Source organism: Nerophis lumbriciformis, linkage group LG28, assembly GCF_033978685.3.
Source record: "Nerophis lumbriciformis linkage group LG28, RoL_Nlum_v2.1, whole genome shotgun sequence".
Taxonomy (NCBI): domain Eukaryota; kingdom Metazoa; phylum Chordata; class Actinopteri; order Syngnathiformes; family Syngnathidae; genus Nerophis; species Nerophis lumbriciformis.
Genome location: NC_084575.2, coordinates 1,701,945 through 1,728,113, shown reverse-complemented (window position 1 = coordinate 1,728,113; position 26,169 = coordinate 1,701,945). Strand labels below are relative to the sequence as shown.

General features: G+C 40.2%; 3 protein-coding genes across 4 annotated transcripts in view; 1 reads left to right on the top strand and 2 right to left on the bottom strand.

Annotated features, from left to right (window-relative positions):
- LOC133570515 (uncharacterized) overlaps positions 1 to 26,169 on the bottom strand; it is a 905,074-nt gene that overhangs the window by 190,379 nt on the left and 688,526 nt on the right. The gene's annotated exons all lie outside the window — the stretch shown is intronic.
- LOC133570532 (uncharacterized) overlaps positions 1 to 26,169 on the top strand; it is a 508,763-nt gene that overhangs the window by 238,781 nt on the left and 243,813 nt on the right. The gene's annotated exons all lie outside the window — the stretch shown is intronic.
- LOC140680142 (uncharacterized) lies at positions 11,207 to 18,627 on the bottom strand. Its single transcript, XM_072916515.1, has 3 exons — positions 18,579 to 18,627; positions 17,665 to 17,925; positions 11,207 to 12,357 (listed from the first exon to the last, which is right to left on the bottom strand). The coding sequence occupies exons 1-3, from the start codon at positions 18,625 to 18,627 to the stop codon at positions 11,207 to 11,209; spliced, it is 1,461 nt and encodes a 486-aa protein (XP_072772616.1).

The window sequence follows — 26,169 nt, the reverse complement described above, 5'->3', positions numbered from 1 at the left end:
CATTAGTTTATTATTGTTCTTCGGTCAATGGTCAACAAAATAAACAAACAGTTGTACATTCATAGATTGAAAAAGAAAATGTTGCAGAGAGAAAGTGTTTAGGCTGAAGTTGAACACTTATTTTGCCTAACCCTATAAACAATGTCAAGTACAAGATGAACTTCCGAAAATGATGAAATGTCCTTTGTACAACATATTATAAACACACATTATACACAACATGAACACAGTTCAATGATATACACAGTAAAGGCATGTGAAATATCCTTGTACACCTTTGCACCAATTATATACTATATACAAACACTTCCATGATTATTTATATCTCACACTTAGTTTGTAATGAACATTGATCATAGTATTAACTACAGTGTTGATTCAAGAGTGATATATTTTTTCAAGACATTGGTCTTAAAGTGTTTTTTAAATGTGTGAATGGAAGTGGAACATTTGAAGGAATGATCCAAGCTGTTCCTAACCCTGCAGTGTAACAGCATCACAGCTTGTTAGAGACCAGGGAAAACTGGAGCTCAGCCTTTTAGCGGCCCGGACAATAAGATAAGAAGTGGCAGGAGTTGGTCAGTGGGCAAGCAGTCAGAGCGTGGACTGTGGATGTCGGCCAGAGCGGAATTACGTAACCTTTCCACGCCCACTTCCCCCTTGTGGAGCCGAGCAGACACACTCCAGCGCCCACTGATGATTTACTGCCGAGGACGACACAGCGGTTCCACGTTCCGTGCTCTCATCTCTCTGACGACTGGGACCAGCTGGATCAGTTGCAGTGTGTGCTATACAGCAGTGGTCCCCAACCACCGGGCCATGGCCCGGTACCGGTCCGCAGACCGATTGGTACCGGGCCGCACAAGAAATAAAAAAAATACATATATATATATATATATATATATATATATATATATATATATATATATATATATATATATATATATATATATTTTTTTTTTTTTTTTTTTTTTTTTTTTAATTATTAAATCAACATAAAAAACACAATATATACATTATATGGGCTTTGTACCGAGGATGTCGTTGTGGCTTGTGCAGCCCTTTAAGACACTTGTGATTTAGGGCTATATAAATAAAGATTGATTGATTGATTGATTGATATATCAATATAGATCAATACAGTCTGCAGGGATACAGTCCGTAAGCACACATGATTGTATTTCTTTATGAAGAAAAAAAATAAATCATTTCATGTATTTGTTTTGAAAAGGTCAGGGGTAATAATAATAATAATAATAATAATAATAACTGGGATTTATATAGCGCTTTTCTAAGTACCCAAAGTCGCTTTACATGTAGAGGGGTAAGCGGGCAGATTTGGTGGGGGAGGTTTTACAAGAGGGCAGCACGGTAGAAGAGGGGTTAGTGCATGTGCCTCACAATACAAAGGTCCTGAGTAGCCCTGAGTTCAATCCCGGGCTTGGAATCTTTCTGTGTGGAGTTTGCATGTTCTCCCCATGACTGCGTGGGTTCAACTACGGCTTCCTCCCACCTCCAAAGACATGCACCTGGGGATAGGCCCCTCCCACCTCCAAAGACATGCACCTGGGGATAGGTTGATTGGCAACACTAAATGGTCCCTAGTGTGTGATGTTGTCTGTCTATCTGTGTTGGCCCTGTGATGAGGTGGCGACTTGTCCAGGGTGCACTCCGCTTTCCACCCGACTGTAGCTGAGATAGACTCCAGCACCACCCGCGACCCCGAAGGGAATAAGCGGTAGAAAATGGATGGATGGATGGATGGTTTTACAAGAAAAAATGTCAAATAAATGTGAGCACTTGCTTATTTAGGCACTGTGTTGTACTGCACTGTTGATGCTGAATAAAGTGTTTTGAAAAAAATATCTATATTAAATATTTTTGAAAATACAATAGAATTCAGAAAAATATGCCTCTAAAATTGCACACGTCACAAAACTTTTACCATTTGTGTTTTAACTTCTTTTTCCACTCAACAGCTAAGAAAAACGGTTACATGCCTTCAAAATAAAATGCAGATACAACATAAAAAACAAATGAGAGTTTGAACTCACCGTAACGCTGTAGATTGGTCAAGCTGGAGTGCGTTACCACGGTGATTAGCAATCCTCTCTAACAATTGTGTCTCAATGTCTTCAGCTATTTCCTCAATGTGCCGAGTCACGGTGTAGCCGACAGAGATATCTTCTTAGCAGCCTCTCCTAGAAGTTGACTTTAGCGGCAGGAAGGATCAATTCTTCACCAATAGTGAATGGCTTTTTAGCCTTAGCAATATGATTAGCCACTAAGTACGATGCTCTCAGTGATTCTCATTGACTGATGTGGTCATTTCTTCTCTTTTTCATCTTCATCTTTTTTCTTTCAAAATACTTGTCTTTTAATCCAGGGTGCTCGGTCTCTAAGTGGCCAAGCAGTTTTGAAGGCTTCATGGCCTCATTAGAGAGCTGCTGGCCACATATTATGCAGAATCACCTGTTGCCATAAATCCATATTCCAAGTAGGACTTCTGCTATTGTCTGTTAAAAGATTTATTTTTGTTGGAAGTCGTAGGCTGTTCTTCTCTCTCTTCCCAAAGCCTTTTCCCCTTCACAAAGAAACTTTCCAAAGACGTCTGTTTTTTGCTCATTTTCCTAGCAGGGTTACATTTTGCCGCTCAAGTGACCAATATATAATCCAGAGAATCCGGTCATTTTTCAAAATAAAATACTAAAAAAAATTAAAAAAAATCGTTCGGGCTCAGATAATAAATAAAACGGAAATAACTAATAATTTCTTGTGCGGCCCGGTACCAATCGATCCACGGACCGGTAGCGGGCCACGGCCCGGTGGTTGGGGACCACTGGTCTACAGTACAGGCCAAAAGTTTGGACACAGCTTCTCCTGACTATTTACATTGTAGATTGTCACATAAACACTATGAATGAACACATGAGGAGTTATGTACTTGACAAAAAAATAACTGAAAACATGTTTTATATTCTAGTTTCTTCAAAATAGCCACCATTTGCTCTGATTACTGTTTTGCACACTCCTGGCATTCTCTCCATGAGCTAACTCCTTCAAGACTGTTGGAAAACCATTTCAGGTGACTACCTCTTGAAGCTCATGGAGAGAATGCCAAGAGTGTGCAAAGCATTAATCAGAGCAAGGGTGGCTATTTTGAAGAAACTACAATATAAAACATGTCTTCAGTTTTTTCACTTTTTTTTTGTGTTCATTCATAGTTTTGATGACAATCTACAATGCAAATAGTCATGAAAATAAAGTTGAATGAGAAGGTGTGTCCAAATGTACTGATATGTCACACACTTGTATTGGAACTCCGAGCAAAGTACAAAGGTAGAGATGTCCAATAATAATAATAATAATAATACCTGAGATTTATATAGCGCTTTTCTAAGTACTGTTGCGTTTGGACCAGTTGTTCCTCCCAGGGAATTCAAGTCACAAGTCGCTCCCAAGCTCTTTACGACACTTAAAGCTGAGTAGAAAAACCACCAGAGACAGAATAGGTATTTTGTAGTATATTTGCAAAGCTTTGTAAATACATTGAGACCAGTCCAGCATAGAACATTCAATCGCGCCGCCAAGATGGTCTGCCCCCCTCCCATGAAAAACCCTCTCCCCTATCAAGTCTCTCTCCCTCCCACCCTCGCAGTCATGTCCCTCCAGCCAAAACACATGCCCATTGCCCTCCGCAGCTGGACATAAGGCTAGATAAGAGAAAGGAGTATCTCTCTTTCTTACATTCCTCACTCAAGGTTTAGCACACAGTATTTGCAGACAACCAAAAGACCACAATTGGAAGAAAAACACTAGCTGTTTTGTAATATGATTATGAAATCAAAAGAAGTAACACTTAAAAACGGATATATGTAAATATCTGCCTCCGACATTACCCAAAGTCGCTTTACATGTAGAACCCATCATTTATTCACACCTGGTGGTGGTAAGCTACTTTCATAGCCACAGCTGCCCTGGGGTAGACTGACGGAAGCATGGCTGCAATTTGCGCCAACGGCCCCTCTGACCACCACCTATCATTCATCATTCAATTCACCGGTGTGAGTGGCACCGGGGGCAAAGGGTGAAGTGCCCCGCCCAAGGACACAACGGCAGTGATTTTTGGATGGTAAAAGGCGGGGAGCGAACCTGCAACCCTCAGGTTTCTGGCACGGTTGCGCTACCCACTACGCCATGCCGATATTATCGGCCGATAAATGCTTTAAAATGTAATATTGGAAGTTATCAGTATCGCTTTTTTTTTTATTGGTATCGTTTTTTTTGTTTTTTTTATTATTATTTGAAGTTTTTTATTTTTATTAAAGGGGTACATTATCACCAGACCTATGTAAGCGTCAATATATACCTTGATGTTGCAGAAAAAAGACCATATATTTTTTTAACCGATTTCCGAACTCTAAATGGGTGAATTTTGGCGAATTAAACGCCTTTCTAATATTCGCTCTCGGAGCAATGACGTCACAACGTGACGTCACATCGGGAAGCAATTCGCCATTTTCTCACTTTCGTCGGTGTGTTGTCGGAGGGTGTAACAACACGAATAGGGACGGATTCAAGTTGCACCAATGGCCCAAAGATGCGAAAGTGGCAAGAAACTGGACGAAATTTGTTCAAAATACGAGGCTGTGGGGAAAGCCGACGAAATGGTCAGTCGTTTGTTCCGCACACTTTACCGACGAAAGCTATGCTACGACAGAGATGGCAAGAATGTGTGGATATCCTGCGACACTCAAAGCAGATGCATTTCCAGCGATAAAGTCAAAGAAATCTGTCGCCAGACCCCCATTGAATCTGCCGGAGTGTGTGAGCAATTCAGGGACAAAAGACCTCGGTAGCACGGCAAGCAGTTTGTTCCCGCAGACGAGCGAGCTAAACCCCCTGGATGTCTTGGCTCACACCGTCCCTTATGCCACCGAAGATGATCAAGAGAAGAATATCGACCCTAGCTTCCCTGGCCTGCTGACATCAACTCCAAAACTGGACGGATCAGCTTTCAGGAAAAGAGAGCGGATGAGGGTATGTCTACAGAACATATTAATTGATGAAAACTTTATTCATTACTCGCGGTTTTACGTAAATTATTATACATAAACTGTGTTTACCAATAATTTAGCTTAAAAGCATTTTTTTTTTCAATCATTCGAGTACATTCGGGTAGTCTTGTGTAATGCAGTATTTTGTGTCTATTTAGGTATGGTTAACTTGAGTGCGGCAGCACGTTGGCAGAGGGGTAAGTGCGTCTGCCTCACAATACGAAGGTGCTGAGTAGTCTGGGGTTCAATCCCAGGCTCGGGATCTTTCTGTGTGGAGTTTGCATGTTCTCCCCGTGACTGCGTGGGTTCCCTCCGGGTACTCCGGCTTCCTCCCACCTCCAAAGACATGCACCTGGGGATAGGTTGATTGGCAACACTAAATGGTCCCTAGTGTGTGAATGTGAATGTTGTCTGTATATCTGTGTTGGCCCTGCGATGAGGTGGCGACTTGTCCAGGGTGTACACCGCCTTCCGCCCGATTGTAGCTGAGATAGGCTCCAGCGCCCCCCGCGACCCCGAAGGGCATAAGCGGTAGGAAATGGATGGATGGATAACCTGATTGCTGAAATCGTGGAAAAATATATGTTCTTAGCGCGCCTGAAATGGGCTGTCTGCACTCTCAAAGTGCATGTTGTTGCCAAATGTATTTCATATGCTGTAAACCTAGTTGATAGTTGTTAGTAATTATCTTATCAGACAGTGTTAAGCCGCTGAAATCCGAGTCTGAATCCGAGCTAATGTCGCTATAGCTTGCTGTTCTATCCGCCATGTTTGTTTGTGTTGGCATCACTATGTGACGTCACAGGAAAATGGACGGGTGTATATAACGATGGTTAAAATCAGGCACTTTGAAGCTTTTTTTAGGGATATTGCGTGATGGGTAAAATTTTGAAAAAAACTTCAAAAAATAAAATAAGCCACTGGGAACTGATTTTTAATGGTTTTAACCCTTCTGAAATTGTGATAATGTTCCCCTTTAACATGTTCTATCTACACTTCTGTTAAAATGTAATAATCACTTATTCTTATCTTCTTTGATACTTTACATTAGTTTTGGATGATACCACACATTTAGGTATGGATCCGATACCAAGTAATTACAGGATCATACATTGGTCATATTCAAAGTCCTCATGTGTCCAGGGACATATTTCCTCAGTTATTAAACTGTGGAAGTCACTTCCTAGCGGTTCCGCTGATCACAGACGTCACAGGAGACCTGCAGCATCCAGAGTTGAACAAAGTCTTAATATGCATCAACAACTTTTTAAATTTATAAATGGTTGATTTATAGAGGCTAGTAAGGTAAAGTTTTGTACCTGACAAGTTACCAACTATCCCACACCTGGGACACATCCAGACATCCAGACAACAGGGGGCGGCCCGCCCTACCCCCGACGCACACCAGGGGACACCACTTCAGGTGGGATGGAACAATACATATAACACGTCACGCTAACATCACGTGACACCTCTGATGAAGGCTGCAGAAGCAAGATAGCCCAAACTTCTCAGGTACAAAACTTTACCTTACTTGCCTATATAAATCTACCATTTATAAATACCAGTGGCATGCGGTGAGGTTGATGGCTGGTGAGGCACTGACTTCATCACAGTCAGATTTACAAACATATGAACCCTAAAGAGTATCTTATTCACCAGTTGATTGGCAGCAGTTAACGGGTTATGTTTAAAAGCTCATACCAGCATTCTTCCCTGCTTGGCACTCAGCATCAAGGGTTGGAATTGGGGGTTAAGTCACCAAAAAATATTCCCGGGCGCGGCACCGCTGCTGCCCACTGCTCCCCTCACCTCCTAGGAGGTGATCAAGGGGATGGGTCAAATTCATTACACCTAGTGTGTGTGTGACAATCATTGCTACTTTAACTTAACTTTAACTTTACACGAACAAACTGTAGCACACAAAAAAGCACATTTAATTAAAAAAACATTATTATGGTCTTACCTTTACTTATAAATGAAGTCCATGCGCCGCTGTTGCGCCGGATAATGTACCCCCGCCGTAGAATGCACCCCCTGACGGGAGTGTTATATCAACTAAAGCCCTCACTTAAACTTTCCACGTGCAAGATTGAATCTATTTAAAAAAGTGTAACCGAGGGTTTATAAATGTCGCCTATACTGTATGAAACTACAAAATAACAAACACGGATGCTCCAGTTTACACGAGGACCACTTTAATTACCTTCTTTCAAAAACCTCCGCTCCACTCCGTGTCATCACTTCCGCTCTTAGCGCCTTCAAAATAAGAGCTCAAGGCATATACTGCATAACAGCGTATAACAGGAAAATCACAAATAGGAAAGCCCATAAAAATAGGTTACAAAAGTTATTTAATAAGAAGCCAAAAAGTGCAAAAACAAAAATGTTCGTGTTGGAGGAGTTGTGAATGAACGAAATAAGAAATCCGTGCTGCAGTCTGCAGGTGTACCTAATGTTGTGTCCCTGCAGTCGTTCACGGCTCCTCCAACACGAACATTATTGTTTTTGCACTTTTTGGCTTCTTATTAAATAACTTTTTTAAATAGATTCAATCTTGCACGTGGAAAGTTTAAGTGTGGGCTTTAGTTGATATAACACTCCCGTCAGGGGGTGCATTCTACGGCATCCAGCACAAGGAGGCGGGATTACTGCGAGCCTCAGCCAGTGCGTCTCGGTATGATGACGTTTGCGCGTGACGTCACGGGTTGAAGCAGACATTTTGGATTAGCACGGTGGCCAGTTTAAGTCGTCTGTTTTCACCACATAATTCCACAGTATTCTGGACATCTGTGTTGGTGAATCTTTTGAAATTTGTTTAATGAACAATGGAGACAGCAAAGAAGAAAGCTGTAGGTGGGATCGTGTATTAGCGGCGGCTGCAGCAACACAACCAGGAGGACTTTGAGTTGGATAGCAGACGCGCTACCATGAGTACAGCTTTGGCTTCCAAACATTTGATCACTTGCCCGTACGTGCGTGCCGCTATGTGCATGTCACGTACGTAACTTTGGGGAAATATATGTTTCTTGCCGACTCTGATGGCGGCCGGGGTGTCGTCGAAAGCTACAACGCCCGCCTCCGCGCCGCTGTCCTCACCTGTCTGGGTTGACTTCTTCCGTTTCCGGGCCGCCGACCGCATCGATGATCGGGTGAAGTCCTTCGTCGCGCCGTCGATCGCTGGAACGCAGGTGAGCACGGGTGTTGATGAGCAGATGAGGGCTGGCTAGGTGGAGAGCTAATGTTTTTAGCATAGCTCTGTTGAGGTCCCGTAGCTAAGTTAGCTTCAATGGCGTCGTTAGCAACAGCATTGCTAGGCTTCGCCAGGCTGGACAGCATTAACCGTGTGGTTACAGGTCCAGAGTTTGGTTCGGTGTCTCCTGATAGTAGAAGTAATAGTAGTATTGTTGATATTCTGTCTACCCTTCCAATCAGGGGCTTATTTCTTCTGTTTCTATCTGCATTTAAGCACAATGCTATCACGCTAGCTCCGTAGCTAAAGTGCTTCGCCGATGTATTGTCGTGGAGATAAAAGTCACTGTGAATGTCCATTTCGCGTTCTCGACTCTCATTTTCAAGAGGATATAGTATCCCAGGTGGTTTAAAATACAAATCCGTGATCCACAATAGAAAAAGGAGAGAGTGTGGAATCCAATGAGCCCTTGTACCTAAGTTACGGTCAGAGCGAAAAAAGATGCGTCCTACACTGCACTCTAATCCTTCACTCTCACGTTCCTCATCCACAAATCTTTCATCCTGGCTCAAATTAATGGGGTAATCGCCGCTTTCTCAGTCCGAATCGCTCTCGCAGCTGATGTAAACAATGGGGAAATGTGAGGAGCTCTTCAACTTGTGACGTCACGCTACTTCCGGTACAGGCAAGGCTTTTTTATCAGCAACCAAAAGTTGCGAACTTTATCGTCGATGTTCTCTACTAAATTCTTTCAGCAAAAATATGGCAATATTGCGAAATGATCAAGTATGACACATAGAATGGATCTGCTATCCCCGTTTAAATAAGAACATTTCATTTCAGTAGGCCTTTAAGTGTTTTTAAATCCCTGCAGTTACACACTTGTGTTTACTGACCTGATACTTATACCTGAACATCTTATCACACGCAGTGCAACTAAACGATTTCTCTCCAGTGAGTGTTCTCATGTGTGTGGTCATGTTTTGCTTTCTGGAGAAACTCTTCATACAAACGGAGCAAGCAAAATGTTTCTCACCTGTGTGTGTTCTCATGTGTAATAAAAGTTCCCTTTTAGTGTTAAATCTTTAAGCACAACGTGAGTGTCAGGTTCAAACACTGATGACATCTATTAATCAGACAAGAAGCAAGGAATCATGCAGAGACAGAGTTCAATTTAGCTCATGTGGAGAACGCATGGAGCTGCACACTTAGTCACAGTCTCGGCCTACCCTCTAAGGTTCAGCTCCCGCGTCCCTCTATTTATTCAAGAGTTCCACAGTCAACATCACTGAGGCCGCCTCTAAAAGGAGTGGTCACATATATTATGCAAAGCAGGTCCAGGACGCACAACACGTGACAGAATGTGGTGGGGGCCTTGTGATTTCGCCTTGTCTCCGCTTCGTCTGCGTGTTGTCATCTTATCTTCATTGAGGTCCTTCAAGTCTCTGCTTCGTCTGCGTGTTGTCGTCTTATCTTCGTTGAGGTCCTTGAAGTCCTTGGCTGTTAGCGGGCTAAAACAAAGATAACATCTGTGGCTGAGGCCACCCCTCAGACAAGAAGTTTTTGTCCTTGCACAAATAGAAAAGTCTAACTTGAGCACAATAACTAATAACTAAAGCAACAAACTTTAAGCATACTAAAGTTAGTGTGATTATATATACCGTATTTTCCGCACTATAAGGCGCACCTAAAAACCACAATTTTTCTCAAAAGCTGACAGTGCGCCTAATAACCCGGTGCGCTTTATTACGATTCATTTTCATAAAGTTTCGGTCTCGCAACTTCGGTAAACAGCCGCCATCTTTTTTCCCGGTAGAACAGGAAGCGCTTCTTCTTCTACGCAAGCAACCGCCAAGGAAAGCACCCGCCCCCATAGAACAGGAAGCGCTTCACCCGCCCCCGGAAGAAGAAGAAAAAACGCGCGGATATCACCGTACGTTTCATTTCCTGTTTACATCTGTAAAGACCACAAAATGGCTCCTACTAAACGATCCGGTTCATAAAAAGACGCAATCTCTCCATCCGCACACGGATTACTACCGTATTTCACAGCAACTGAACCGCACTGTGGAACGGGAGCACGTACGGTGAATATTCGCTCCACAGGGAATGAGAAGTCATCCTTCACTGTGGTTCTAGCTTGCCATGCTAACTTCCACTCATGGTGATATTCAAAAGGAAGACCTTGCCAAAAGAGACCTTTCCAGCCGGCGTCATCATAAAAGCTAACTCGAAGGGATGGATGGATGAAGAAAAGATGAGCGAGTGGTTAAGGGAAGTTTACGCGAAGAGGCCGGGTGGCTTTTTTCACACAGCTCCGAAGGCGAACACACCTTCACTAAGACGGGCAGACAGCCTCGGACGACATACGCCAACATTTGCCAGTGGATCGTAAATGCTTGGGCAGATATTTCGGTCACAACTGTGGTCCGAGCTTTCCGGAAGGCAGGATTCACAGAACAACAGCGACACTGACTCCCGATGACTTCTACGAGACGGAACCGGCCATTTTGGATCCCACGCTTGCGCAACTTTTCAATTCGGACACCGAAGACGAAGAATTCGAAGGATTTACGAATGAAGAATAACTTCAGAAGGTGAGCGCTATGTTTATTTTGTGTGTTGTGACATTAACGTTCGAGCAACATTATGTTACTATTGCTCTACACCATTTTGAATTTTACTATGTTTGTGATTGCACATTTGCGTACATTTTGGGACAGAGTTGTTAGAACGCTGGTTTTCAATATATTATTAAAGTTTGACTGAACTATCTGACTGTTTTTTTGACATTCACTTTAGCGCAGCGTTTTTTTGACATTCACTTTAGCGCAGCGTAGGCGCGGCTTTTAGTCCGGGGCGGCTTATTGGTGGACAAAATTATGAAATATGTAATTCATAGAAGGTGCGGCTAATAATCCGGTGCGCCTTATAGTGCGGAAAATACGGTACATAATTATTCTAACACTGAGCAAGCAAAAGGTTTCTCTCCAGTGTGTGTTCTCATGTGTAATATAATTTTCTTCTTAGTGTTGAATCTTTTAGCAAAAGCTGAGCAAGCAAAAGGTTTCTCTCCAGTGTGTGTTCTCATGTGTGTGGTCATGTCACCCTTTCTGGAGAAAGTCTTCTTACAAACAGAGCAAGTAAAAGGTTTCTCTCTAGTGTGTGTTCTCATGTGTGTGGTCATGAAATCTTTTCTGGAGAAACTCTTCTTACAAACAGCGCAAGTAAAAGGTTTCTCTCCAGTGTGTGTTCTCATGTGTGTGGTCATGCATTCCTTTCTGGAGAAACTCTTCTTACAAACAGAGCAAGTAAAAGGTTTCTCTCTAGTGTGTGTTCTCATGTGTGTGGTCATGAAATCTTTTCTGGAGAAACTCTTCTTACAAACAGCGCAAGTAAAAGGTTTCTCTCCAGTGTGTGTTCTCATGTGTGTGGTCATGCATTCCTTTCTGGAGAAACTCTTCTTACAAACAGAGCAAGTAAAAGGTTTCTCACCTGTGTGTGTTCTCATGTGTAATATCATGTCATTCTTTTTGTTGAATCTTTTAGCACAAGCTGAGCAAGGAAAAGGTTTCTCTCCAGTGTGTGTTCTCATGTGTGTGGTCATGCTTTGCTTTGTGGAGAAACTCTTCTTACAAACGGAGCAAGTAAAAGGTTTCTCTCCAGTATGTGTTCTCATGTGTACTGTACAATTAGTCTTCAGTCTAAATGATTTCCCACATTCAGAGCAGTCAAAGTGTTTGTTGTTAGTGTGATGTCTCGTATCACCTTTAGAGTCATTTTTACTCTCCAAAGGTCTTTGGATGTGGTCACTGTGATCAGAAGAGTGTGACATCATGTGGTCCATGTCTGACAGTGGAGCAAAGATGCTGTCTGGTTCTGACTTGATTTCTTCACAATGCTCTCCATCAGCTTCTGTGATGTGTTGACTTACAAGCTCCGCCCCTCTGTTCTCCTCACTTTGACTGTGATGAAGCTGTAAGGACCGAGCTTCATCTTCATCATGAAGCTGCTCCTCTTTAATGTGGGAGGGGGCCTGTAGCTCCTTCTGTCCCACACTGGTGTGCCACTCCTCTTCATGACTCCCCGCTGACACCCGCTGGACGTCTGCAGAACAAATGAGGTGTTACTGTATTGAAGTTTGCAGTATTCAAACTATTGACATGTGAGCTAGGCCAAATAGACAGTGATGGGCAAGCTACCTGGACAATGTAGTAAGCTAAGCTACAAGTTACTCTCAATTAAATGTAGCTAAGCTATCCTCAGAGAATTGTAGCACGCTACACTACAAGCTACACTGCAAAAGTAGCTTGCCACATCAAATATATATATATATATATATATATATATATATATATATATATATATATATATATATTGGCCCACATGTATAATATCAATGTTTATGTTGTCCATGGAAAGAAGTTAGTAAGAAGCAAAAGAAAAACAACCAACCATGGATGACAAAAGGACTGAAAAATGCTTGTCACAAAAAAAAGACATTATATAGAATATTAATAACACAGACATCTTTAGAGGCAGAAAATAAGTATAATAAATATAAAAACAAGCTAATTGGTATACTAGGAACATGTAAGAAGGAATACTACAGACAATTATTAAAGAAGAACAGAAACAACATGAGAGCAACATGGGGCATCCTAAATAGCATCATTAAAAATGCTGCTAAGAAAGATTACCCCCAGTACTTTCTACATGGAAATACAAAAAATGACAATATGAACCAAATAGTTGAAAGTTTTAATGATTACTTCGTTAATATCGGAAAAAATGCAGAACAAAGATTTCCAAATGCAGATGATGGATCAGTTGAGGACTTGAGTGAGCTCATAGACAGAAATCCCAACTCCATGTTTCTTAAGAACGTGAAAAAAGAAGAAATAATCAAAATTGTAAAACATTGTAAATCCAAGACCTCAACCGACTGTCATGGAATAGATATGGTAACCATAAAAAAGGTTATAGAAGACATTTCAGAATCTCTGACATATATCAGCAATGTATCATTTCTAACCGGCAAATTCCCTGACAAAATGAAAATTGCAAAAGTCGTACCAATTTATAAGAATGGAGACATACACCAGTTTACTAACTACACACCAGAATTCACAGCAAATATGTCAACATGGATAGCATTAATCCAAATAACAGAGGAAATGAGCAATGCAATAGATGGTAAAGAATGTGCGGCCGCAGTATTCATGGTCTTAACTAAAGCATTTGACACAATTAATCATGATATTTTAATAACAAAACTAGAACGATATGGCATCAGAGGGTTGGTCTTGAACTGGGTAAGAAGCTTTTTAACCAACAGGAAACAATACGTGAAGATGGGTGAAAATATGTCAACACAGCTAGATATATCTTGTGGTGTACCTCAGGGATCAATACTGGGACCAAGATTGTTTCATCTTTATATAAACCACATTTGTAAAGTTACAAAGGACTTAAAGGTAGTTTTATTTGCGGATGATACAACAGTGTTTTGTTCAGGAGAGAACACACAGAAGATAATACAAATAATAACAGAAGAAATTAACACATTAAAAAGATGCTTTGACAAAAACAGACTATCTTTGAATTTCATTAAAAGTAAAATAATAATATTTGGTAACAGCAGAAAAGAGCATCATACATAAATACAAATAGACGGAATAGAAATTGAAAGAGTAAATGAAACCACATGTCTAGGTATAATAATTGATGATAAATTGAACTTGAAATCTAATGTAAAAAATATAGCAAGAAACACATCAATAATGAATAAAACAAAACATGTTCTAGACCAAAAATGACTTCATATTCTCTACTGCTCACTAGTGTTACATATCTGACTTATTGTGTAGAAATATGGGAAATAACTACAAAAGTACACTTCATTCATTAACTGTGTTACAAAAAAGATCAGTTATAATAATACATCATGTTGGATATAGACAACATACAAACACTTTATTTATTGAATCAAAAATACTGAAATTCCACCACATAGTGAATTAGCAAACAGATAAAATGATACACAAAGCAAACTATAACCTGCTAGCCAAGAGTGTACAACAATTCTCAACAAAAGAGGAGAAATATAATCTTAGAGAAACATGTCATTTAAAACATTTGTATGCACGTACAACACTTAAGACCTTCAGTATATCAGTATGTGGAATTAAATGATGGAAAGGATGAAGCAAAGCAATCAAACAATGTACTAATATGATCCACTTCAAGAAACTCTTCACACTTAAAGTGTTTACAAAGTACAAAGAAGAAGATAAACATTCTCAATTCATTTCATCCATCATTCATTTTCTACATCCTCTTACTCATCTCACCATATGAAATATAACTTACTTCACTCTTATTATTTATTTATTTTTATTGTGATTACTTATGGAGTATATTGTGAATACATTGAGAACAGGAAGTGAACAAAAGTGTTAGCAACTGTTATGTAAAAGAAAAGTGGTAGGATTAAATAAGCTCTGCTTCTTCCTACTCCTTTTCCAACATGTTGAAAAGACAAACTGGAAATTGTGATGTATCATGTTGTATACATGCATGTGTGAAGTATCATGTTGTATGCATGCATGTGTGATGCATCATGTTGTATGCATGCATGTGTGATGTATCATGTTGTATGCATGCATGTGTGAAGTATCATGTTGTATGCATGCATGTGTGATGTATCATGTTGTATGCATGCATGTGTGATGTATCATGTTGTATACTTGCATGTGTGATGCATCATGTTGTATGCATGCATGTGTGATGTATCATGTTGTATGCATGCATGTGTGATGCATGATGTTGTATGCATGCATGTGTAATGTATCATGTTGTATGCATGCATTTGTGATGTATCATGCTGTATGCAGGGATGTGTGATGTATCATGTTGTATGCATGCATGTGTGATGTATCATGTTGTATGCTTGCATGTGTGATGTATCATGTTGTATGTATGCATGTGTGATGTATCATGTTGTATGCATGCATGTGTGATGTATCATATTGTATGCTTGCATGTGTGATGTATCATGTTGTATGTATGCATGTGTGATGTATCATGTTGTATGCATGCATGCATGTGTGACGTATCATGCTGTATGCATGCATGTGTGATGTATCATGCTGTATGCTTGCATGTGTGATGTATTATGTTGTATGCATGCATGTGTGATGTATCATATTGTATGCATGCATGTGTGATGTATCATGTTGTATGCTTGCATGTGTGATGTATCATGTTGTATGTATGCATGTGTGATGAATCATGTTGTATGTATGCATGTGTGATGTATCATGTTGTATGCATGCATGTGTGATGTATCATGTTGTATGCATGCATGTGTGATGTATCATGTTGTATGCATGCATGTGTGATGTATCATGTTGTATGCTTGCATGTGTGATGTATCATGTTGTATGTATGCATGTGTGATGTATCATGCTGTATGCATGCATGTGTGATGTATCATGTTGTATGCATGCATGTGTGATGTATCATGGTGTATGCATGTGTGATGTATCATGTTGTATGCATGCATGTGTGATGTATCAAGTTGTATGCATGCATGTGTGATGTATCATGTTGTATGCATACATGTGTGATGTATCATGTTGTATGCATGCATGTGTGATGTATCATGTTGTATGCTTGCACGTTCAAATAAACTCAAGTCAACTAACACTTGGTGGACATTCAAGCCACAAAATGCAAATGGAGTATTGTTGGTGTATTTTGGATGGTTATAGAGGACCTCCCATTGGCTCCATTGCAAGTGGACTTTTATTTACATTTAAGAGTTAGAATTAGGGCTGGGTGATGTATGGAATATACTGGATATATCGTGGGTTTGTCTCTGTGCGATATAGAAAATGACTATATGGTGATATTGGAGTATACGTTCTCACACAGTTGCTTTTAGCTGCAGGCATTACACTACAGGCTCTTCTCACTCTTTCTTGTCTCTCCTTCTCACAGAGACGTAAAACAAGCGCACCTTCTTACATACGTCACATACTGTCACGTGTGCAACGTCATACGCTCTCACGGAGCAGACAGGTAGCGGCATGGTAACGTTAGCTGTGGTGCTAGTGGTAATACGAGAGACAGAAGGTGCCAATCTGTTAACAAATGAAGGAAGAATTCATTTCCAAGACAAACAGCAGGGGGTCCATCGTCTGGCGGTGGTTTGGCTTCAAGCGGGTAGATGGTGAACAAGTATGCGGCAAAAGCGTTGCTAAAAAAAGTAGCAGCACTGCTAATGAAGCATCATTTGAAAAGTCACCCGCTAGAGAATGAGGAGTGCTTGAAACTCTGCATGTCAATATCTCCGTTCAGTGCCACACCCACAAAATGCCCAAGCAACCATTTCCACATCAACACCGTATGAAACAAATAGCCAACAACAGAAGGAGATAACGTCCGCAGGAACCTACCACATAGTGAAGGACATACACTATTTGATTTCCTATTATGCAGATCATTTTTATTTGACACTTATTGAAATATCTTGTGTGACATCATGCACAAAAGTGCATTTTATTTGTTTTAAACTATTGTAGTGGCGTTCTGTACAAAAAGTGCACTTTAATTTAGTGTTGTTTTGATATGTCATCTTATTGACATCATGCACAAAACTGCACTAATAGCTTCTTTTAAAATGTCTCTGACAATCTTGCACTTTCTGTTTTGAAATGACATGAATGTTTGTGCCACTGCTTAATAACTGTTTAATAAATACAATTTTGCTAAATTGACTTAGTTGTGATTTCCCTCTCTACATGAAAGTTTAAAAGTAGCATATATTAATGTAGAATGAAGAAGAATGTTTTAAAGTAGACACATAGTATCATCATACTGCTGTGATTATATGCATCAAGTGTTCATTCAAGGCTAAGGCAAAATATCCACATATATATGGTGTATCGTGACATGGCCTAAACATATCCACATATATATGGTGTATCGTGACATGGCCTAAACATATCCACATATATATGGTGTATCGTGACATGGCCTAAACATATCCACATATATATGGTGTATCGTGACATGTACTAAACATATCCACATATATATGGTGTATCGTGACATGGACTAAAAACAGAGATATTAATAAAAGTCCATATCGCCCAGCCCTACTTAGAATGTGGTTGTTTTTTTTTATATATATATATATCCACCATCATTTTTTTTATAATGATTGTGAACTATAGAACAATTCCCCAAAAAAGTGCAGTTCCCCTCTAAATTCCAATGATTAGATTTAAGACTTGAAGTGTATGAGCATGAAGTGATGAAGCCTACTTGGATGAGTCTTCTAAGACAAAGTGAACAGTCCATTTGTGATGGATTGAATGCCCTGAGAATAAAATGATATGTGCTTACTTGGACTGTGATGAAGCTGTGAGGACTCAGGTGCTTTGTCTTCATGCTCTTCAGTCTTCACAGAGACAACAGTCAGTGGAAACTTGCTGACATCATCCTCCTCCTGCCTTTCAACACACTCTCCCTCCTCTTCCTCTTTCATGTGTGGATCCTCTTCTTCCTCTTTCATGTGGGTGGGCTGTGAATCCTCCTCTTCCTCTTTAATGTAGGTGGGCTGTGGATCATCTTCTTCCTCTTTAATGTGAAGGGGCTGTTGAACGTCTGTTGGGTAAATAAGTAAATAAGATAAAGAGAGAATAGAAATAGTTTGGGACTGACACTGTTAACACAATGACAATATATGTGTTATTTTGTGTGTTGTGTTAAAAGTGTGTATCAAAACAACCAATAAAAACACGGGAAATACTTCCTTTTGTCCCAGCCACTAAAATTAATTCAAAAGTGAGTACAAAAACAGACTTGGAAATTTGATGAGGAGACAGTTTTTTTTTACAAGTACAAGGGAGCATTGATTGAGGCATTCTTAACTTTACACTCACTGATAAATAAATGATAAATGATAAATGGGTTGTACTTGTATAGCGCTTTTCTACCTTCAAGGTACTCAAAGCGCTTTGACATTACTTCCACATTTACCCATTCACACACACATTCACACACTGATGGAGGGAGCTGCCATGCAAGGCGCTAACCAGCACCCATCAGGAGCAAGGGTGAAGTGTCTTGCTCAGGACACAACGGACATGACGAGGTTGGTACTAGGTGGGGATTGAACCAGGGACCCTCGGGTTGCGCACGGCCACTCTCCCACTGCGCCACGCCGTCCCTTGGCGTGGCGCAGTGGGATAAAAATTGTATAAATATTTTATTCTGTATACGGTCTATGACACCTAAACTTTATCTCTAAACTTAACCATAATTTGTGGTGCAGAATGACGTCTGGGTCTCAAGATAGTTCCACATGTCTAGGAATGCCACCGACGGATAATCCTTGATATTACTCAACAAATATTTAGGGATCTATTTCGTTTCATAATTAGATTTTTTTTCTCGTGTCTGCTTTTCGCAGAAAGAACTCGGCCAGGCCTGTTTAAACTATTTTTAGATGGGGGGTCACATGGAGAAAGATCTACTCCAAGTTGGCCGGACTGGTAAAATTACGGCAAGATAACGTAAAAATTAAGACAACTGCAGATTGTTTTCTTTGTTTAAAAATAAAACAAACACATTCTGAAAATGTACAAAACATAATGTTTTTTTTACATACAATAGTATCCTATCTTTAGTTGTCCTTTTTTACACTTTCAGAATCAATTATGTGATAATATTCATCAGTCAACTCATTGGTGTTCATTTTCAATCTATCAAGATAAATAGATAATATCAAAATCAAATTACAGGATGACATTGATGTAGTTTGCTCATTTTCCCCGACTGGTGCGCTAACATCATGTGTTTTTTTTGTGTTTTACATATGTAGCATCATCTACAAAGAATTGCTATTGCGACATCTAGAGGACACATTTAGAACAGCAGTTTCTTTCATTCAAAAATTCCGACTCATTTTTGTACTTAGCCAACTCATCCCGTCTCATTCACTCATTCACACACTGATGGCGGGATCTGCCATGCAAGGCGCTTACCACGACTCATCAGGAGCAAGGGTGAAGTGTCCTGCTCAAGGACACAACAGACGTGACTAGGTTGGTAGAAGGTGGGGATTGAACCAGGAACCCTCAGGCACGGCCACTCTACCAACCGGGCCACTAGCCTTCCACCATCGACCTGCCTGCTAGCCTTCCACCATTGACCTGCCTGCTAGCCTTCCACCATAAACCTGCCTACCAGCCTTCCACCATCGACCTGCCTCCTAGCCTTCCACCATCGACCTGCCTGCTAGCCTTCCATCATCGACCTGCCTGCTAGCCTTCCACCATCGGCCTGTCTATCAGCCTTCCACCATCGGCCTGCCTGCTAGCCTTCCACCGTCGACCTGCCTGCTAGCCTTCCACCGTCGACCTGCCTACTAGCCTTCCATCGACCTGCTGTTTGCCTCCAGCCATTGGCTTCGTCTACGGTCTTCCACCCGTTGGCCTTGGTTGCTAGTCTTTAGCCCAGTCTGCTAACATCTTCAAAAGTGGTAAAACAAGTGGAACTTCTCTTCTCACTATGTCACAAATTATTATATTGTGTTTTATACTTTTGTGTGGTTTAACTGGTGCCCCAAATGGGTCTGGTCACCCCACTCACGGGCTATGCTACTTCAGGATGACAACTTTGATAATTTGACATTTCATCATAGTGGCAGCTACAAAATAACCCCGGCCTTATCTCAGTTGAAGATTTCTGTGACTTTGGACAAAACAAAATGGCTGCATACTATGGTAGAGTCCATTCATTCATATTGTTTCCTTGTTTTGAGAGATCACGTCAACATTACTGCATCCTCCCCTATTGTGAGCACTTACTTTCACAGATTAAAGACCGACTCAAAAGATGGTAACTTTAAGCGCAAATGTTTAGTTATATTATTGTTATTGCTCTCAGGAAATGTTGAGACTAATCCAGGCCCTGATACACCTACACAATGTTTTATACCTGCAGATTTTAAAACTAGATCTGGTTTTGGGATTATTCACATCAATGTTCGGAGTTTACTCCCTAAACTGGATATGATAAAGATCTGGATAAACTCAACAAATGCTGATATTGTAGTCTTATCTGAAACTTGGCTTAAACAATCTGTGCTTGATAAAGATATTTACATTCATGGCTATAATGTCTATCGTACTGACCGACAAAGAAAAGGTGGTGGAGTGGCCATAAATATTAAGCAGAGGTTTGATGTTAAATTAGTGCTCTCTGAAACAGTAAGTAAAGAACTTGAACTGTTAGCACTTGAAATCGAATTAGCTAGAAATCACCACATTATGGTAGTGGGGTGTTATAGGCCTCCATCTGCCCCTACTAATTCCCTATCTACTCTTGTAATGCTTCTGTCTCAACTGAAATACAATGAAATAGTGATTTAAACTGGGACTGGCTCACATCTGTGTCTGACTCCTTGAAAACACAGTGAGAATCTCTAAATTTAACACAATTAATTAACTCAGCTACAAGACCTAATCCTAAATGCCCTCAAAAAGCTACACTCATTGACTTAATTCCAACAAATATGCCCTTTAAATGTGTTGCATCTGGTGTTTTCCCTAATGATGTGAGTGATCATTGTGTGATTGCAGTAGTGCGAGACACAAGGATTCCTAAAAGCAAGCCTCGTCTTCTTGAAAAACATAATATGAAATTATTTGAGACGCAAGCTTTTTTACATGACTTGCATCTTTTTAATTGGGATAGAATTGCTCTTTTTGATAATGTTGAACTGGCTTGGAAAGATTTTCACGAAAACTGCTTGAGTATAGTGAACAAACATGCCCCTTTTAGAAAATGTAGGGTTAAAGGACGTGACAATCAGTGGTTTACATCGGACCTGTCAGATGTATTGCATGAGCGTAATGCTGCTTGGGCCAGGGCACGCAAGTCAGGGTTAGAAGCAGATTGGTTGAATTTTAGACAATTCAGAAATCAATTTACCTCTCTCCTTCGGAAAGTCAAATCAGAATTTTATTTCTCCACAACAACTGAAAACCTCAAACACCCAAAGAAGTTTTGGAAAATCATCAAATCTTTGTCAGCCTGCTGTAATTCAGTCAATCTCCCACCTAGTATACTTGTTGATGGTGTCAGAGTAAGTGACAGAAGAGAAATGGGTAGTCATTATAATAATCATTTTATTTCCTCTGGTTTTTTCTATAATTCTGACAACTTTACTGAAGTTCCGCTAACTCCGGAAAGAACCGTTGAAAATACCCAGGTTTTTAACTTTACGCCCTTTACCACAACAGAGGTCATGAGGGCTCTAAAACAACTTAAACCTAGAAAGCCAGCTGGCTCAGATAAGCTGGAGCCGCTCTTCCTAAAGTTGGCAAATGAAATTATAGCTGGACCACTGACTCACATTTTTAACCTTACTCTAATTTCAAATGAAATCCCCTTGGATTGGAAATCTGCCCTTGTAATCCCCCTATTAAAAGGAGGTGACCCTAGTAATCTAAATAATTACAGACCGAGCTCTAAACTCTCTGTTCTGGCAAAAGTGCTTGAATCCCTTATCAGTGAACAGATAAAAGACTTTTTGGACACAAACTTTATTCTGTCACCATTTCAGTAAGGTTTTGGCAGAAATCACAGTACTGTTACTGCTGCTATGAAGTTTATAAATGATGTAACTGAAGCTCTTGACAAGAAGCAGTGCTGTCTGTCCGTCTTTATTGACTTTCCAAAGGCATTTGATACTGTTGATCATGTCATTTTAATCAAACGTCTTTCAGCTATTGGTTTTTCTCAGCAAGCAGTTGGATGGTTTGCAAATGACCTCACAAGTAGAACTCAGGCTGTTCAGATAGAAGGTTCCTTCTCGGACGTACTGCAAGTGGAAAAGGGTGTCCCTCAAGGTTCTGTGTTGTGCCCATTATTAATTAATAATTAATAATCTTGGACAGAATATTCCGAACTCAATTTTCCATTTCTATGCTGATGATACTGTCATATACTGCACAGCACCCACTCCTGCTGAGGCCTTTAAATATCTACAACATGCATTTGACAGAGTACAAGAACAACTTTGCTATCTTCAACTGCTTTTAAATGCAGAGAAAACAAAGTGTATTTCTTTACCACATCAAAAACTGTAAGATCAGCACTGTGTGAGAACATTTGAACAAGAAATGGGCAACAAATTGTGTTGGTATCTGCTTTTAAATATTTAGGATTTTTAATTGATGACCACTTGAGTTTTAAGGAGCACATACAGTATGTTGTAAAAATAAACTGAAACTATTACTGGGATTTTATTATAGAAACAAGTCTTGCTTTTCTTTTACTGTGAAACAGAAATTGGTGGAAACAACCTTTTTACCTGTTATTGACTATGGAGATGTGTTGAACATGAATGCTACTGCTGGTTGTCTCCACAAGCTGGATAGTGTGTACCACGGGGCACCGAGATTCATCACCAACTTACTCACCATTGTGTGTTATACTCAATGGTCAACTTACTCACCATTGTGTTTTATACTCAATGGTTAACTTACTCACCATTGTGTGTTATACTCAATGGTTAACTGGACATCTTTATGTGCTCGACGCCTCAATCATTGGTACGTGTTCATCTACAAAACCATTCTGGGTATCACCCCATCTTATCTGTCTTGTCTTTTAACAAAGAAACAAGGAAGTCACAATCTTCTTTCAATGAATGTTCTGCAATTTGCCGTCCCCAAAGTAAGAACTGAACTGGGCAAGAAAGCATTTAGGTTTTCAGCAGCGAAGGCTTGGAATAACCTACAATCCAATATTCAACTTCAAACCCTTGTTACATTGAATGAGTTTAAAGCTTCTGTGAAAGGATTGCAGTCTACCTTGTCTGTATGCACATGTGTTATGTCAGCAAGTTTTAATGTTGTAAATGTCATGTTTTATGTGTTGTTTACTGTTTTTAATGTAACCTTGCTGCTGACCTCTTGGCCAGGTCTCCCTTGGAAAAGAGATCTTTGATCTCAATGGGATTTTTACCAGGTTAAATAAAGACAAAAAACAAACAAACAAAAAAAACAGCTGTTTATTTGAAGTCTTAAAGAAGTCAACTATGTGTGCAGTGCAAGGTGAAATGCAGTTATGTCATCTTCTTGTCAATAACACACACATCACACTTTTGCGTGTGGTTGCTTCCTTATTTGTCATTATTCAAAGCTGATTTTAATGTGTAGCAGCGGCAGCTGAACTCAATGTGACAACGTGTCATAGTTACGTCAGTCAGCCGGAATTAAAAAGACAAATAGTTGTGTCGTTAGTCCAGAATCTTCACGGTCCTCATGGACGTCATAATTAGGAACCAGCACTAAAAAAATGGTACTTGGTATACATCCCTAATCTTCACCACTAAACCTTTGAAATATGCTGACATATGTGCTGCTAAAGGTAAATAAACAGTAGCCATATTGAATGTTTGCCTTCATTTGACCACGTGAGGTAAGGAGGACGGCCTCTAGGTCACATGGTTACACCCCAGCAATTACACTGTTGATGATTGATGAGCATTCATTTTTAAATGGTGGTGTTAAAAAGCAAGTATATCTCCATCTTTAGTCATAAATGTGGCCCCCGGATGAACATGTGTCACAAACATTGTATTAGATGATATGTGGATGTTGTGCTTACTTGGACTGTGATGAAGCTGTGAGGACTCAGGTGCTTTGTCTTCATGCTCTTCAGTCTTCACAGAGACAACAGTCAGTGGAAACTTGCTGACATCATCCTCCTCCTGCCCTACAACACACTCTCCCTCCTCTTCCTCTTTCATGTGTGAGGGCTGTGGATCCTCTGAAGTGAAACTGTCCCCCTGCAGATGAGGGAGACATTCTTCTTGGTGTCCAATCAGCTGATGGATGTCTACAGGACACAAACAAAACACATTTTAACTCCTACATGCTAAATATTAAATCATACATCAAATATAGGGCTGTGGCTATTGAAAATGTTATTAATCAAGTGTTCTACTGGAAATGTTTTCGATTAATCGAGTAACTGGATAAAATAGTGTTGCTTGGTTAAAGACAAATTTAAGAGACTTTAAGACATTTCACTTAATAATAAACGGCCAATTGGTTTGAGATGGTATGAGATCAAGATGTCATCTTTAGATCAGGCTTTGTTTTTTCCACAATCACTGCCACATTAAAAAGTTAAAGTACCATCGATTGTCACACACACACTCGGTGTGGCCAGATTGTTCTCTGCATTTGAACCATCACCCTTGATCACCCCCTGGAAGGTGAGTGGAGCAGTGAGCAGCAGCGGTGGCCGCGCCCGGGAATCATTTTTATGGTGATTTAACCCCCAATTCCAACCCTTGATGCTGAGTGCCATTTTTATAGTCTTTGGTATGACTCAGTCGGGGTTTGAACTCACAACCTACCCATCTCAGGACGGACACTCTAACCACTAGGCCACTGAGTAGGTGGATGTAGCAGGTGTTGTAGTAGGTTAATAATATGAAGGAAATAACAGGTCAGTATAGCTTTTACACACATAAATAACTTGTCAAACCTGCCAGCTAGCAGGCTAGGTTTACAGCATCAGTTACCATGGTAACTGACTCTGACTTTGTCTTACCTTTCTTATTTATATACTCAGGAGTTTGCACTTAACCTGCTCTCTGGAATATTCCCCCGGTGACTGTGTGAGTTTTGTGTAAACATGTTGATACACTTTGTTACAAACTGAGAGGAACATCAACCTCTCATAAATATTGTGTGTCTGAACATCCTCACATGACAATTCATCTTCCTATAGACAATCTATTGAAGAAAAGTGTTCATAATAAATATAAAGTTAGTAAAGATGTGAGAGTAAGAAGTAAACAAACCTGTTGTGTGTAACACAACTTGATGTTTTTCATGTTGTCGCTCCTTCTCCTCTTTTGTTGGACAAAGTTCCTCCTCGTACTCTGCTATGGTTCTTTCGCACATTTTCACACAATCACAACACTTTACACTCACACTTGATCTCTGCTTAGCGATGTGTTTTCATCTCTCTTTGTTAGCAGCTAACAAGCTAAGCTAACTAGCAAGCTAAGCTAGCTGGAGAAGCATCAAAGTGCGCTCAGACTAATATACAAACAGTTATTATGACTCTATTTAATAGAGTGTAATAAAGGACATATATGTGTACATGGACGCACAGATTAAGAACACTGAACTGTGACGACTGCAATAACGTCTTCACCGTCAGACGCCATCTTGCTTTATCCTCGCCCTGTTTGCTTCGCGCGCAGTCTTGTCAGATCTCGCGAGAGAAACAAGTAACCAGCGCTTTTCCAGATGTCGCGAGAGAAACAAGTACAAGACAGCTCTTTTCCAGGTCTCGCGAGAGAAACGATTAACCAGCTCTTTTCCTGATCTCGCGAGAGAAACAAGTACAAACCAGCTCTTTTCCAGATCTCGCGAGAGAAACAAGTAACCAGCTCTTTCCCCTCCACCCCCAGTACAACTATTTCAACATTCTGAAAATAAAAATAAACTTTTACATTTTCAAAACAAAGACATACAACTTATTTTGGTAAATAAACAGTAGCTTATATGACCCCTTTAAATCATAAGTTGCCTGATCAGAGCGAGACGAGTCGTGGCTCCTCAGCTTCATGCAGGACGGAGTGGTAGGAGGCGTGGGCGAGGTTGACTGACTGCAAAAGACCACACCATTATTTTTAAATCAATCTAAATATTGCTCTAGTTGGTATTTGTGTTTTAAATCCTGTTGTAAAGGTTTGTACTTTCAACTGTAGTTGTAAATATTAAGTGGAATTGTATTATAATAACCAAATATATTCCCTTATTTTGGAATAGTTGCAATTAAAGCAATTCATGAATCACAACAGCTGTAGTC